Raw genomic sequence first — 12,921 nt, 5'->3', positions numbered from 1 at the left:
AGCCATAAATTGGCCTCCAAGCAGCCAATCCCCTAACCTGCTTTTGTAGCTGATCTTCCCCTTCTGCACTGTACAATACACAGGGGAAACATTCTGTGAATCTGGGAGAAAGTAACAGTCTTAGCCTGCTTCCCTTTTCAGTATTTAAATATCAACAAAGCTCTGGTTTAGTGGATGATCTGCCTGTTGTCTTTGCCCTGGCTTACAAGCAGGAATTGACAGGTGCGATATGTGCAAACTGCCTTATGATGCCAGCGCTGCGGAGCAGCAGGGCCGGTCCTGTTGTGTCAAGGACATGCAGGTCGGGGGGAGATCAGACCCCTGTCAGCATAGTCATTTGTTTCCTGTTGTATGTACACAATTTAAGTCCTGGTCCTGCTCTTCCCTCCACTCAGCTGTTGAACACTATGCCCTATTTTTAAGAAAATATAACTTAATATTAAGGAAGGCTAGTAGCTTTCAGGTAGAAGGGTCTGTAAATAGTGGCTGTTATTATGGACAGTGGTAACGCAGAAACACACAAGTGTTACATGCATGTGGCATGTGGGTTTGGTTGGGAGGGGGGATTGCACCTTTGCTGCATGGTCAGTCCTGTTGGAGATGACCCAAGCATATGCGTCTGAGGTGCTATTTTAAATCTATCCTTGTCTTGTTTCATGAAGTCTTGCAGCCAAGTCTCTTTTCTAGCTGCAATGTTTCATCACCGAGAGTTGTGTTTTGTAACTGAACTACAACACTTCCATACAAAATGCCTTCCATGTTTCTCCTCCTTTGTTCTTTTTATGGTGAAAGGCACTTACTCTCCCTGCTATTGCTCATGGTTATCTTGTCGCATCTGACCAGACTGTGACCCTTCCTAAGGGCTTGTCTTAGTATGAGCAGTCAGAAAAAGATGGAGGGAATTCTGCTCTGCAGGTCAGCAGTTTACAAATAAAGAAGCTGAGATCAAGGCTTGAAAGACACTGTACTCCTCAGTCTTAAAGCACTTTTTTTCTCTCTGTGGGGAGTTTACACGAAAGGTGAGTTCTCAGCCTCTACATGCTGCTGAGAGTATTTCCATCCTTGCTTCTCTGGCTGACAGCGGAGGTTACGAGTAGGGGGAGGGAAGACAGCTGTTGGAGCCATCGCTAATTTAGATTTACTAATACTATACCCTTGCTGGATATGCTGACCACACTAGAGTTTGACGTAATGCACAGTGGGTAAGGGGAGGTGTATCATGAAACTTTTCAACTGGGGTTGGGTCCTGGGACTAGCGTTTGAAGTTGTCAGGATATGGCTGGCCTTCTCTATCTGAAAATTATTTCAGAAGGAAACAATCTGCACTGACCATTTCAGTGGTCAGAACAACAGAAACCAACATTGGACAGCTCAGAGGATACTTCCTGGATATTTGTGCTTTATGTGCACTCATTAATCATCAAGATCTTTTTCACCTCTGTTGTCTTTCCCAGTTCATTCCAATCCTTCCTTTGTGCTGTATTTGTGTTTCATTTGAATTAGAAATCTGACACGCGAGTCCTGTTTTTCTAAATGTAATGCCAGAATCTGCCCATGACTACACTTCATCCACCAGCATTTTCTGAGGACTGTAATACATCACACAGTTCCCTAACACAATAGAGCTCTGATTTGATTTGGTCTTCGTGATTTTACTACAGTATTAATTATAATCAACCAGAACTTTTCACATATAAAGGCAGAATTAAGTCCTGACATTATTGCATTTGTCAATATTTTCCTATTACGGGTCACGTCATAAGCCTGATAAATAATTGGCATAATGCACTTAGAATTTGTGCTTTACTTTGAAATAGAAGTTTGACGATGCATGAATCCATATTTGCTGCCCAAATCTTCTGTATAGCTGACAACTTCCTAAAGTGAAAAAAGTATCTGTGAAGGGTGTTAGCTCTGTGCAAGAGATTTAATATTCTCAGGATCATCCTAATAGGCTGCGTTGGTCATTTCAGTGTCTGATGTATCGTAGGGTGAACAACAACTTAGCAGTTAGCTTCTAATGGAAATTCACATTTCCACAAATATATATAAAGCTTCTTAATTAATGTTTTCTTTTTATATTATAATTTTTAATTTCCCAAACATTTTATTTTCAAGTGATGGCTGGAAATGCTACAAGCTCAGAAGACTCTACTTCATTTGGGTGTGCAGGGACATCGAATCTTTCCGCTGGTTTGCAGATCTGCTGTGTATGTTGCATAACAAGGTAATGGGGTGTTGCTTGAAGGGATACTGACAACTTAATAAATGCAAGGTATGTCCCCACCGTGCAACTGGCATGCTATCGAGAAAGGCAGCTTTGCTCAAAACAAGCAAGCTCCAGCAGTACTTCTGCTTGTGCTACCTGACCCAGACTCCGTTTATTCTTGGAGTTGCGCAAAACGGTTCAAGTATCTGTCACCAGTATTTTACTGCACAGTGTTGCCATGTACCGGTAGTCTGGACACTTATCTGTGAGATTTATGAGATGTAAAAAGAATGTGCAGGCTGGGGGACCTGAGTGTGAGTGGCCTTTAGCCATTTGGCTAGTAGACAGATCAAGAAGGGATGGGGGTTTAAAATTTCAGGTGGATTTTAAGGGCAGTGTAGCTTCCTAAAATAATATTTTGTACACAGCTTGATGTGCAACATCCTGGAGTTCACAAAGGGGTGCTATGCAGGTGTGTCTTCTTCATTTAGAAGGTTACTTCACCGATGCTGAAACCCATATCCCTCAGCACACAGTAGGCACAAGTGAATTTACACCACCATTAAGAGAAGGGATATTATTTCATTAGCTGTTTTTTATCATCCTCCCAGCTTTGGCAGGAGAATCGACCAGACTATATAAATATCCAGCTGTACCTCAGTCAAACAGATGGAATACAGGTATGTGGCTAAACGCTGTTTGTAAACTGAGCTAGACCTTGGAGTAGTAGACGATGCAAACTTGTCAGTCAAAGGCAGAAGGGAATTACTGCAGATGGTAAAAACAGGAAATGAGGCCATAAACTCAACTGATTGATTCATTACTAGGGCAAGAGAGCAAGTCCATCCCCACAGCCTGAAGAGAATGTAGTCTAGTAGCCTTAACTTGATTAGATGTGGGCAGAAATCCATATCTTCCTTTTCTAGGAAAGAGGTCCTTCCAGGCCAGGCCACGGACCAGACAGTTGGCTGTGTTTGATGGGAAATCTGCATCATTTCTGGGCTAAGAGTCAAAACAGAATAGTTCTAGGAGCTTGCAGCTGAAATCTTCTTTTCAAATAAATATTTTGAGAGAAACCGGCTATTTTTAAAACTTTTGGATTTCTTTGCCTCAGATATAGACAAAAGTTACAAATTTCTTGGTGACTGAGACTGGAAATTATACTGAACTGTTGATTGTCATGTATTGCCAAGCCCAAAGCTGGGCTAATTCCCCAACTCTTGGCATCTCCTGTAGCTATTTATGCTTACGATCTTCATTTTACATTATCTAGCACATGAGCCTAGTCCTGATTCTTCACCCTGCTGTGTCTGGAAGCTTTCTATTGACTGCAGCGGACCCAGAACCAAGCCTAACAATTACTACAAAACATCAAATGCAGTGAGAAACTGTTCCCAAAGGATTGTGATCTGCCTGGTATCAGGTAGAGAGAGCATAATATTCACAGCTCTGGTAGGAGCACTATGCCATACTCTAAATGATGTGATAGCTACAGTAGTTACGAAAGCACACCACATATTTAATGACTGGACAACGTATGTTGATTGAAATGAAGTGCTTGAAAATACCAGATTGATGAACCCAGTATGTAACGGTTAGGTTAAAATTTAAACCCAAAGCAGGACTGCATTGCAATGACACAGCAAGACTGTAAAAATAACTCAAAGCAAGTTCCCTAATATTGTGTATCAAGCAGCTACTGAAATTAAGTCAGCTTTGGTTTAAGTCTTTCTTCCATGGCTATTCAACAAAACTGGCATGAACCATAATGCTGCTCGTGATTTTTCAAGGGGAAATTAAACTCAAATCTCCATTGCCCTGCAGCTTCTGTGTCCACTGACGTTAGTCCAAAGTGCTGACTGCTCCCCAAATTAGGGTAGTTTTGCTTCGTGCTCCCTTTGCTCAGCAGTAGCATGCCTGTGTGACAGCAGGGAGCCAAGCCCATCCTTCGGCAGATGCCTCTTGAATATAAAAGGCTAACGGAGGATGAGTTAGCCAGTACTCTGTGCTTGCATTGGTATGAGCAATGTTTCAGGTTATTCAGCGGCAGGGTGGATGTGGGAGCCTAGATAAGATGGAATTTCTGCCTTTCTATCGCATGAGGACAGAACCAAGGAAGGGTAATGCCCTGCAGTGGAAGGGCATTTGACCATATGAAAGTGCTGGTGAGTTAGCATTGCTGGAATGGGTCGGGTTCCATCCAGGGAGCAGTTTTGGCTGCTTTCTGCTGTTACGGCAGCTCAAAACAGCTGGCAAACTACTCTCAGGGAGAAACGTAAGATTTCCCCTGTTACTTTTCCAGACCTAGTCATCCTCTACAAAGTTAAGAAAAGACTTCAGACAGAATTATGATTTTTGCATCAGCAGTGTTTCTTCCAGCTTAGCATTAAAAGCCAATGAGGGAATGAATAATAGAGCGTGGTTATTGTTTTATGGCTTAAGTAAATTGGTTTAAAAGTAATGGGGAGATTAATGAGCAGCTGCATGAGGAGCAATGTATAACGAACACCAAGGAGAGCCATTGAAAAGGCGGTGAGCAGAGGTATTGGTGCATGGAATGGCTGCAGTTTTAATCACAACTCTCTGATAACTTGTGCTTTTACACCTCAGCGATATGCTAAGTCAGCCAATGTCAGAAATGGGAGCCCTGGGTGATATGAGCCAATCTGCAAATCAGGCAGAATGGAATTTTTTGTTTCTTGCAGAAAATAATTGGTGAAAAATATCAAGCTTTAAACTCAAGACTTTTGATTGGACGACCCCGGTGGAAACTCCTGTTTGATGAAATAGCAAAGTGTAACAGGCGGTAAGTACCAGTCCACTTGGAGGATGCCACAGTTCAAAGACTGGGGATATTATCCGTTTCTAGCTACATTTGTACAAAAATATTTTTTGGTTTTATATTAGAGTGTAATGTTAAAGCTACTGATGTTGAAATTAGCTAATGTTTTTCTGTGAGAGAGCCTGTACAAACTAAAACATCTTTTTTACACTTGGAACAGTTCAACTTCTCATGCAACTAGGATGTTCAGTGGCCCAAAAAATAAAAGTAATAGATTTCCATCTCACTGCACAGGGGTTGCATATGTTTTTATCCATGGTAATGTCTTGCTTGCAACATATGCTGGTTTTATATACAAAGTTGCATTTGTTATAACTGTTGACTTCTCCTATAATTTTCATCATTAATATGCTGGTTTAAAACCAAAATGTGTAAGGAACAGTCTGACTGTCCTGTATTGTTTTTATTCAGAGGATACATTCTCTGGAGATTCTTGGCACTTTTTTATTCTTTTTTAAGACCTGGCAATGCCTTTTTACTGTGCTAGGCGGTCATGTTATGGTCTGAAACAAAACAGTTGTAAACCAGAGAAGACATACAATTAGACTATGGAATGTCTTTGTCCAGATCGAGCTTCGTTGGTTGAGTATTACCCCCCCACACTTGTGAGTTTTCTGCCTCACAAGCCGATTTGGTAGAAGGGATTGTGTGAACATTCCCTAATCCGCTTCTGGCAAAGTCAGCGGGGTGCGAGCAAACCACCTTCAGTAGCTGTTGATAGTAATCTGGGTGCACCAGGATGAGAGGCGCTCTCATGTTCACCTCAAGTCCCCTGAAGAACTTTTGGTCCCGTTTCACTTGCAAGCTAAACATCAGTCCATGGCTTATTAACTCTTCCTGTCTGAGTCTGAATATGCTGGGGGACACTGAGCCCTGGCTCTTGAGAAATAATTGAGTGCCAGCATGTATCACTGTTGTCAGTGTAAGCTGCTGACAGTGTATATCTTGGATTCAGGTCCTAGAGAATGTTGTGGACAGGGTCCCTTGCCAGGATGCTACAGAGGAACATCCCTAGTAGGGCTCTCACACTGTGGAAACAAGTACCACTTAGAGAAAAGTTTTGTAGTAAAAAACCATGGGGAAAAAAGGGGAAATAGAGAGATGGGAGAAGCAAGTTGACTCTCTGGCTCAGAGTCCTCTGCATAGAGGGCTGCTGTCCTTTTACACTCCATTCTAATGTATTTTTGTTTAACTGTGTGAATGCAGTTTTAAAAGGTAAAAATGATGAGGTTTCTGCCACTTCCTTGCAAGGCTGTAAGTGCACATAATATAGATGAAGATATTAGTGGTAGTCATACTTGCTTTTTCTTTTGTGCTTTCCATCACTTTACTCCTAATTAGATTTCAAGTACCATTTCCTCTGCATTTTCACATCAGGTCTTTAAATTGTGCCACTATTTCCAAGCAAGGTGTCTTTTATGGTACCTAAATATGTTCTGACTTGATTATTCTGCAGCTTGCTAAGATGTAGGCTTCCTCACCCTTTGTCACCCCTTTATCAGGGTTTACAGATACAGGTCTGTATCTATAGAGGTAGTTACACGTAACATAATGGACAGTAGTGTAACCTGTAACTCAGCTATCCCACAGAAATGCACCTGTTGTAGGTAAATATTCGCCTCATTTCCCTGGATGAGATGGGAACTTCAGTTTTTCTCTATAGTCCAATTCCAAGGACTCCTACTAGGCTTTGTTTGAGTTCTTTCTTCTCCGTAACTTCCAATCTAAATGACCCTGCTGCAATAAGAAGGCAAAAAAACAAATCCAGACAAAGAAAAAAACCCAAAACAGGGCAACCAGGTTGTTTCCAGCATCTGGAGCCAGTGTCCAGGCTTTTGCATGTATTTGCAATCATCCCCTTGAGCTTGTTTATGGGCAGCCAAGCTATGTTCCACGTTTTATCTTGTGATTTTTGTAAAAACTGTGCATAAACAAACATGCAGCTGGCAAACCTCTCATCAGTTCAGCCATCTGATGGGTTTGTGGTTTGTGAATTGTTGCTGTTGTTGCTGTTTGGGTCCCAAATAAACCAAGTACATTTGTTAAGGTCTGAGCTTTGCCAGAGCTTCAGAGCAGAGCCTTACATGGGACAGCACAGCATCAGGTTCCTGAGCTTTCTTCTGGAGGAAGCGGAGCAGCCGCGTGCCATCTACTGTTGATATTTTATACGACACCTGCAGTCACAGCGGTGTGCGTTGGGACGGTTTGTATAATTAATAAAGTACTGCTCTTGGTTTTCCGGGCTGTCTTTTGGGGGATGGAGCAGCAGCCTTGTTCCTGCTCAGTTGTGCCCTGAATGAAAAGCTTACACCATGCCTTGGCTGTCAGGCTTTCTCAGTTTCACTTAGATGAAGTGGACACATGCTTTTTTCCGGATGGAGACCGACCTAGAAAAAGACATGAATATATGTAGGAGAGAAAGGCACTGAGCACCATGATACATTTCTTGTGCAGTCTAAAGGAGAAACGTCTCTCTAGGAATGAATGTGGGATTTGAAACTGGAGCATTTCGAGTCCTGACTCTGTCCTCTCTAGGTAGCAAAGCGTTCACCTCTCCGTCACCTCCCCCTGCTCATAAAATGGATGTAAGAATACGTTCTGACCTACTCATACCATAGGAACACAGGAACATAGGAAACAGGAGTTGTTTGCTTAGTGCTCTGAATGAGTAAAATTCTGTATTAATGTTCAGATTACTACAAAGTACTAACATACTATACATATATATATGTATAGTATACACATATATATATGCCTATAACAGTTTTCCTGATTATAAAAATGTTAGTGATATTTATAAAGATTTTCAGACATAGCACTACTAGCTGCCTGTTTGCATCTGAGCAACAAAGCGAGCCATTGATTCAAACAAGTGATACACAATTAAAGCCCATCAGCTCAGGGTAGTAGTATGCTGCTCCACGTAGTAGGTGCTTTCAGCTGCCTGCCCACTTGTGTCACAGGCACTGGGCAGGAGACAAGCAAGACAGGGAGGAAAGTATCTGCAAGCAAGGAAGTGAGGGGTGTAGGTGGGGAAGGACGTGGAGCATCAGCTGTGGGAGGTAAGAGGCACGTGAAGGGATGTCCATAACCGCTGCTGACGGTGGGTGTCCTGGGAAGGAAGGTTGAGAGCTTCTGGCTCACCGCATAGGACAGTGGCTCAGCTGGGTTTCAGGAGACCTTCTTAGCCACAAGTCTCTTGTGTGACCTTAGGCAAATCACTTAACCTTTCTGTGATTCTGTTCACTGGCCAAAAATTTAGTGTACCTTGGAAAGATGTTGCCGGAATGGGAATACATTAACAGTGTGTGCTGCTTAGACATGTGTTGTGGATTAACCCCAGCTGGTAATTAAGTACCACGCAGCCACTCGCTCACTCACCCCTCACCCCGAGGGATGGGGAGGAGAGTTGGAAAGGAATGTAAAACTCAGGGGTTACGATAAGAACAATTTAATAATGGAAATAGAATAAAAATGAAAGAACAATAATAACAATGATGACAATAACAGTTACAATGAAAAGGCGAAGGGAAGGAATAAAATCCAGAAGGAACGGAAGGAAGGAGCACATGGTGCAGAACACAACTGCTCACCGCCCGCTGACCGATGCCCAGCCAGTCCCTGGGCGATGATCCACCTGCCCTGGCCACCCTCCAGGTATATATACCAGGCATGATCCCCGTGGTATGGAATGCCTCTTTGGCTCGTTCGCGTCAGCTGTCCTTGCTGTGTCCCCTCCCAGTTCCTTGCGCCCCTCCAGCCTTTTTGCTGGTGAAGCCTGAGGAACTGGAAAGTCCCATCAAAGCCAAAACCCAGCCCCACACTAGCTCCTGGGAATATCATTAACTCCATCCCATCTGAGACCAGGACAATGTGTATGTGCTTTGGAGGGTATATATATGTAATGAAAGGGAGAAAGATGGACAAACTTGCTGAGTTTTATTTATCAGTTGTCTGTACTAATTAAACTAATGAAAAATAAACCCAAAAACATTAATTCTCTCAATTAATTACACAGTAGAAGACAGATTCCTGCTGGCAGCTCATGCACTGTTTTTCTCCACTGTGCATGGATTAGAGAGTTTTCAGAGTCTGCAAGTGCTGAGGAATCTTATTTGAGAGCAACAACCAATAGCAATCTCATTATTTCTGCAAATCCAGGCACCAACACAACACCCCTTGCCATTGAAAGGAGTACTACCAGGACGGGAACGTTGTATAGATACACATAAGGCTGAGCAAAATACAAGTTACGAATGTTTGCCATGGATTGATATGAGAGATGTAAATGAAGGCAACTGAAATCAGTGTTATAAGGTGCCTGCACAAGGACACCGTTGCAGTTACCTGCATAACTTTGTGATGCTTTTTGATGTTTTGACTCCTCAGTTGTACCATGCCAGTGTTGCTGCGCACTGGTATGGCATGGACTGCCACGGTATTTGAGCTGCAGCCTAACATCAGGCGCATACACTTCCATCGAAGTTTTCTTCTTGTATGTATTATTTCCCTTCTCTCACCAAATACATACACAGGCTGCTTTGTGAAATTGTGCATTTGATTATCCTGCATGTGATGAGTATTTTATATTAAATAGTCACTGGATAAAATACTGAAACAGTCCTAGAGGCGGGGACCGGAACTCAAGTCTCAGCCTCTTGGTGAGTGCTGTAAATTGCAAGAGTCATGTTCCCTCTTGCATGCTGTTTCTCCATCCTGGTAAATCTTTAAGATCTTTCTCTGTAGTGGCACAATTTCAGTAGGAACATGAAGAATTATTTTTTTCCCCGTGTTATCAAAGAGACAGCACTGCATCCTCTTTCCCTGCTCCTTTCTTTCCCTTCTCATCTTTCAGAAAACAGGGAGATGATGAATATCATAATGGCTCAGGCCCACTGTTGTGGATATGCCCTGTTCTGATGCTGGCTACTGTTGTGAGCCCTTAGATGCTGTATGACTGTAAATCTGACTTACAGCCTGTGTTTAAAGTGACCAGAGAGCAAAGAGCTGTTGTCATTGGAGTGGTGGTGTGAAAAAGTCAGGTTAACTAATGAACGTAGGCTGATAGCTTTGGATGATGAACAAGTACCATATTCTGTATTTGGCTTTTCATAAGACTTTCTGATGTAGCTGTTGAAGGGCAGATTGCATGCTAATGTAAAACTAAAGCGGTAAAATTATTCTGCTGCTGCCAGAAATAATCACGGGTTAGTAGTGCTCTGTTTTCATTAGTGTAACAAATCACCGTTAGTGACTAGATCTCCTGCTGGTGTAAATCACGAGTTACACTAATGAAGTCATTACAGTGAGACACATTTTTAATAAAAAAATGATTAATCATGGAAAAAATTGGAGTGAGAAGTAGTAATTTTTCATCACTTGGTGTCTTGAGACTAAGATGTGGCACTTTTTTCTGAGAGTTGTCTTAGTCAAATAAGTAATATGTCTTGTGGTGGGGATACCTGGGAGATCTGGTGCTTTCGGTAATGCTAACTACACGATCTAGTGAGCTGTTCTCACCTTAAAATCTATGCGTAGTTGACTTATGTATGATAGAGTGAGGCCAGAATCCAATTCTGTCTATTGTTAGAAATTACTGTTTATTTGCAACATCATAACTTTTTTCTTTTTTTTCTTTTTTTCTTTTTTTTTAAATTTTCCTTTCTTTTTCTTTCTTTTTTTTTTTTTTTTTTTTTTTTTTAACAGGAAGACCATTGGAGTTTTCTGTTGTGGACCAAACAAAATCTCTAAGATACTTCATAAACTGAGCAACAGCAGCAACTCTTATGGGACAAGGTTTGAGTATAATAAAGAATCCTTCAGCTGAAAGTCTGTTGGACTAGCAAGACTCTCTGGAAGATAAAAGTGCAATTTTTTGTTTGTACAACTTAAAAGTTCAGCTGTGGTTTAAACAGAAATGTACCAAAGAATAGCACAGATTTTCTTATTTATGATTATTTAAGACTTTGGAAAATGATGGATGTGGCAGTATACCAACAAATAATAAGTGCTTAAGCTCAAACCCAAATGCGCTCGCACAATATTTGTGGCAGCGGTGATTCTTTGGAGTTGTTTCTGTTAATTAAAAAGTACAGAAGCTGGGGAGAGACACAATTGCTTTAAAAGCTGGCAGAACAAGAATCCGTGGAACGTTTGAACTTCTTCCACTTCAGTCCTCTGAAGCTGGATCAGTAAACCAAACCCCAGGTTAATCCAAATGACAAAACATAGTGTATTGCAAAGACTATCGCTTTTGTTGGTATACAGATCTCATGGCTTTGGGGTGAAAACACTCCGTATTAAATATTTTATACATTGCAGAATTGGGATTCTGTATTTACAATAATGACTGTTACTCTCGCTAGTCTACTTCTGTAATGGATGTGAATATTCCCACCCCAAATGGAAGAGAGTGGAATATCGGGAAAGATGTAAGTTAACCTATGGAAAAGCGAGCACAACTGTGTAGTACCTGTGGGCAGACCCCTCTGTGATGTAAATCACAGCCTTCTGGTAAGCAGACAGCTGTATGTGGAGAACTCTCTATCTTGCATCGACTCAACATTCAGTGAGTTTGCAAAATCAGTGTGATTTAGGCAGCCAGAAAGATGGAACAGGAAAAGCAATTAAAAGGAGGAGGCAGGATATGATGTTTTATTATACCACGTGCTCAGTGTGGAAGTTGCACTCACTCTGCACTCACATGCCCTGCATGTCAAATGCTTGAAGCATTCAGATGGTCTTACTGATCATTTTATAATGCAACAGGTTTAAATACAATTTTAGAGGTCCCAGCGTGTATTTGGTTGACTGTGATCCTTTGAGTACCTTCCCTGGAGTCACACTTCTTTGCACTGATGTCACTGAAGGCAGGATCAGGCTAGATCTACAGCAGAGTAAGAGCAAAGCCCTCATTACTGTGGCTCTTTGCATCATGTGTGCAGAGGGAAACCTTCCAGGAGCTACAGTGTGCTTTCAGTATGTTCCAAAGGGATCTGAAACATGCACATTTAAGATCTTCTCTTCTCCTCACAGCTGTCTCCACTCTGCTCATAGTTGCCATGGAAGGGCTAGAGGTTATGGCAGGTACTTTATAACTTTTTGGTTCTGAGGAGCAAGGTTTTTTTCCTCCACCCAGTAGCTAATCCAACTCCTTTTATTTCTTCTTTACCCCCTTCCCTTATTTTGCTGAGAAGAGGGCATTTAAGCAGGAGTCAGACACTTAGCTGGCATAAATAGGCATCATTCTAGTGCATCTTAATAGGGCAGCATCACTTTACACATGCTGAAAACCTGCCCCTCTTAATCTCCAGCAGAAGCTTGGGAGGAGTACTGTGTAATGTTTGCAGCACACACAGACATAAGATGGCTCAGCACCTCTCACACCTGTGGTTCACCTGTATTTAGCACAGTGCATTTGATTTGGTTTGCATATTTCCAGTGAACATCTTGTTGTTTTAATAGGAAAGGCACTAATTTTCAGCTCACAACACAGACCCTCTACAGGGATCTACAAGTATCAGAATCTGTTCAGAGGGAAGCATTTTTCTAGTAGGTGGTGTACAGGCATGTTGTATGTGTAACTAGTGAAAATGAGTTTGGTCTTTGTCTTGGCAGCTTCTGCTCAGGAGTTGCCCTCAGTGGAGCAGCAAGGTAGAGGTGCAGCAGCGAAGCCATGTGAGGGTCTGTTCCTCAGTGTCTGGACTTTGCACTGAAGTTTTTACCTCTGGCTGTGCCCGATTTGAAATTCAGGGGGGAAGGAAAGAGCCAGAGATGGGCATACTCATACTGATGAGAATTCTCAAAGCAGCCAAGAGGGGAGAAGACAAAATAGAAATGGAGTGTGAGACGGGAGCCTACATTGCAGCTA

At 42.1% G+C, this 12,921-nt stretch overlaps 1 protein-coding gene across 1 annotated transcript in view; it reads left to right on the top strand.

Annotated features, from left to right (window-relative positions):
• The window catches only part of NOX4 (NADPH oxidase 4), a 106,616-nt gene extending 95,245 nt beyond the window's left edge, over positions 1-11,371 (top strand). The window contains exons 15-18 of the mRNA XM_037377951.1: positions 2,119-2,227; positions 2,821-2,889; positions 4,915-5,015; positions 10,758-11,371. Of these exons, the coding sequence (XP_037233848.1) occupies positions 2,119-2,227; positions 2,821-2,889; positions 4,915-5,015; positions 10,758-10,878 (400 nt within the window). The 3' untranslated portion in view covers positions 10,879-11,371. The remainder of the gene's footprint in view (positions 1-2,118; positions 2,228-2,820; positions 2,890-4,914; positions 5,016-10,757) is intronic.
• Positions 11,372-12,921: the final 1,550 nt, after the last annotated feature.

Source organism: Falco rusticolus, chromosome 2, assembly GCF_015220075.1.
Source record: "Falco rusticolus isolate bFalRus1 chromosome 2, bFalRus1.pri, whole genome shotgun sequence".
NCBI classification, from domain to species: Eukaryota; Metazoa; Chordata; class Aves; order Falconiformes; family Falconidae; genus Falco; species Falco rusticolus.
This window is presented reverse-complemented; position numbering and strand designations above follow the sequence as displayed.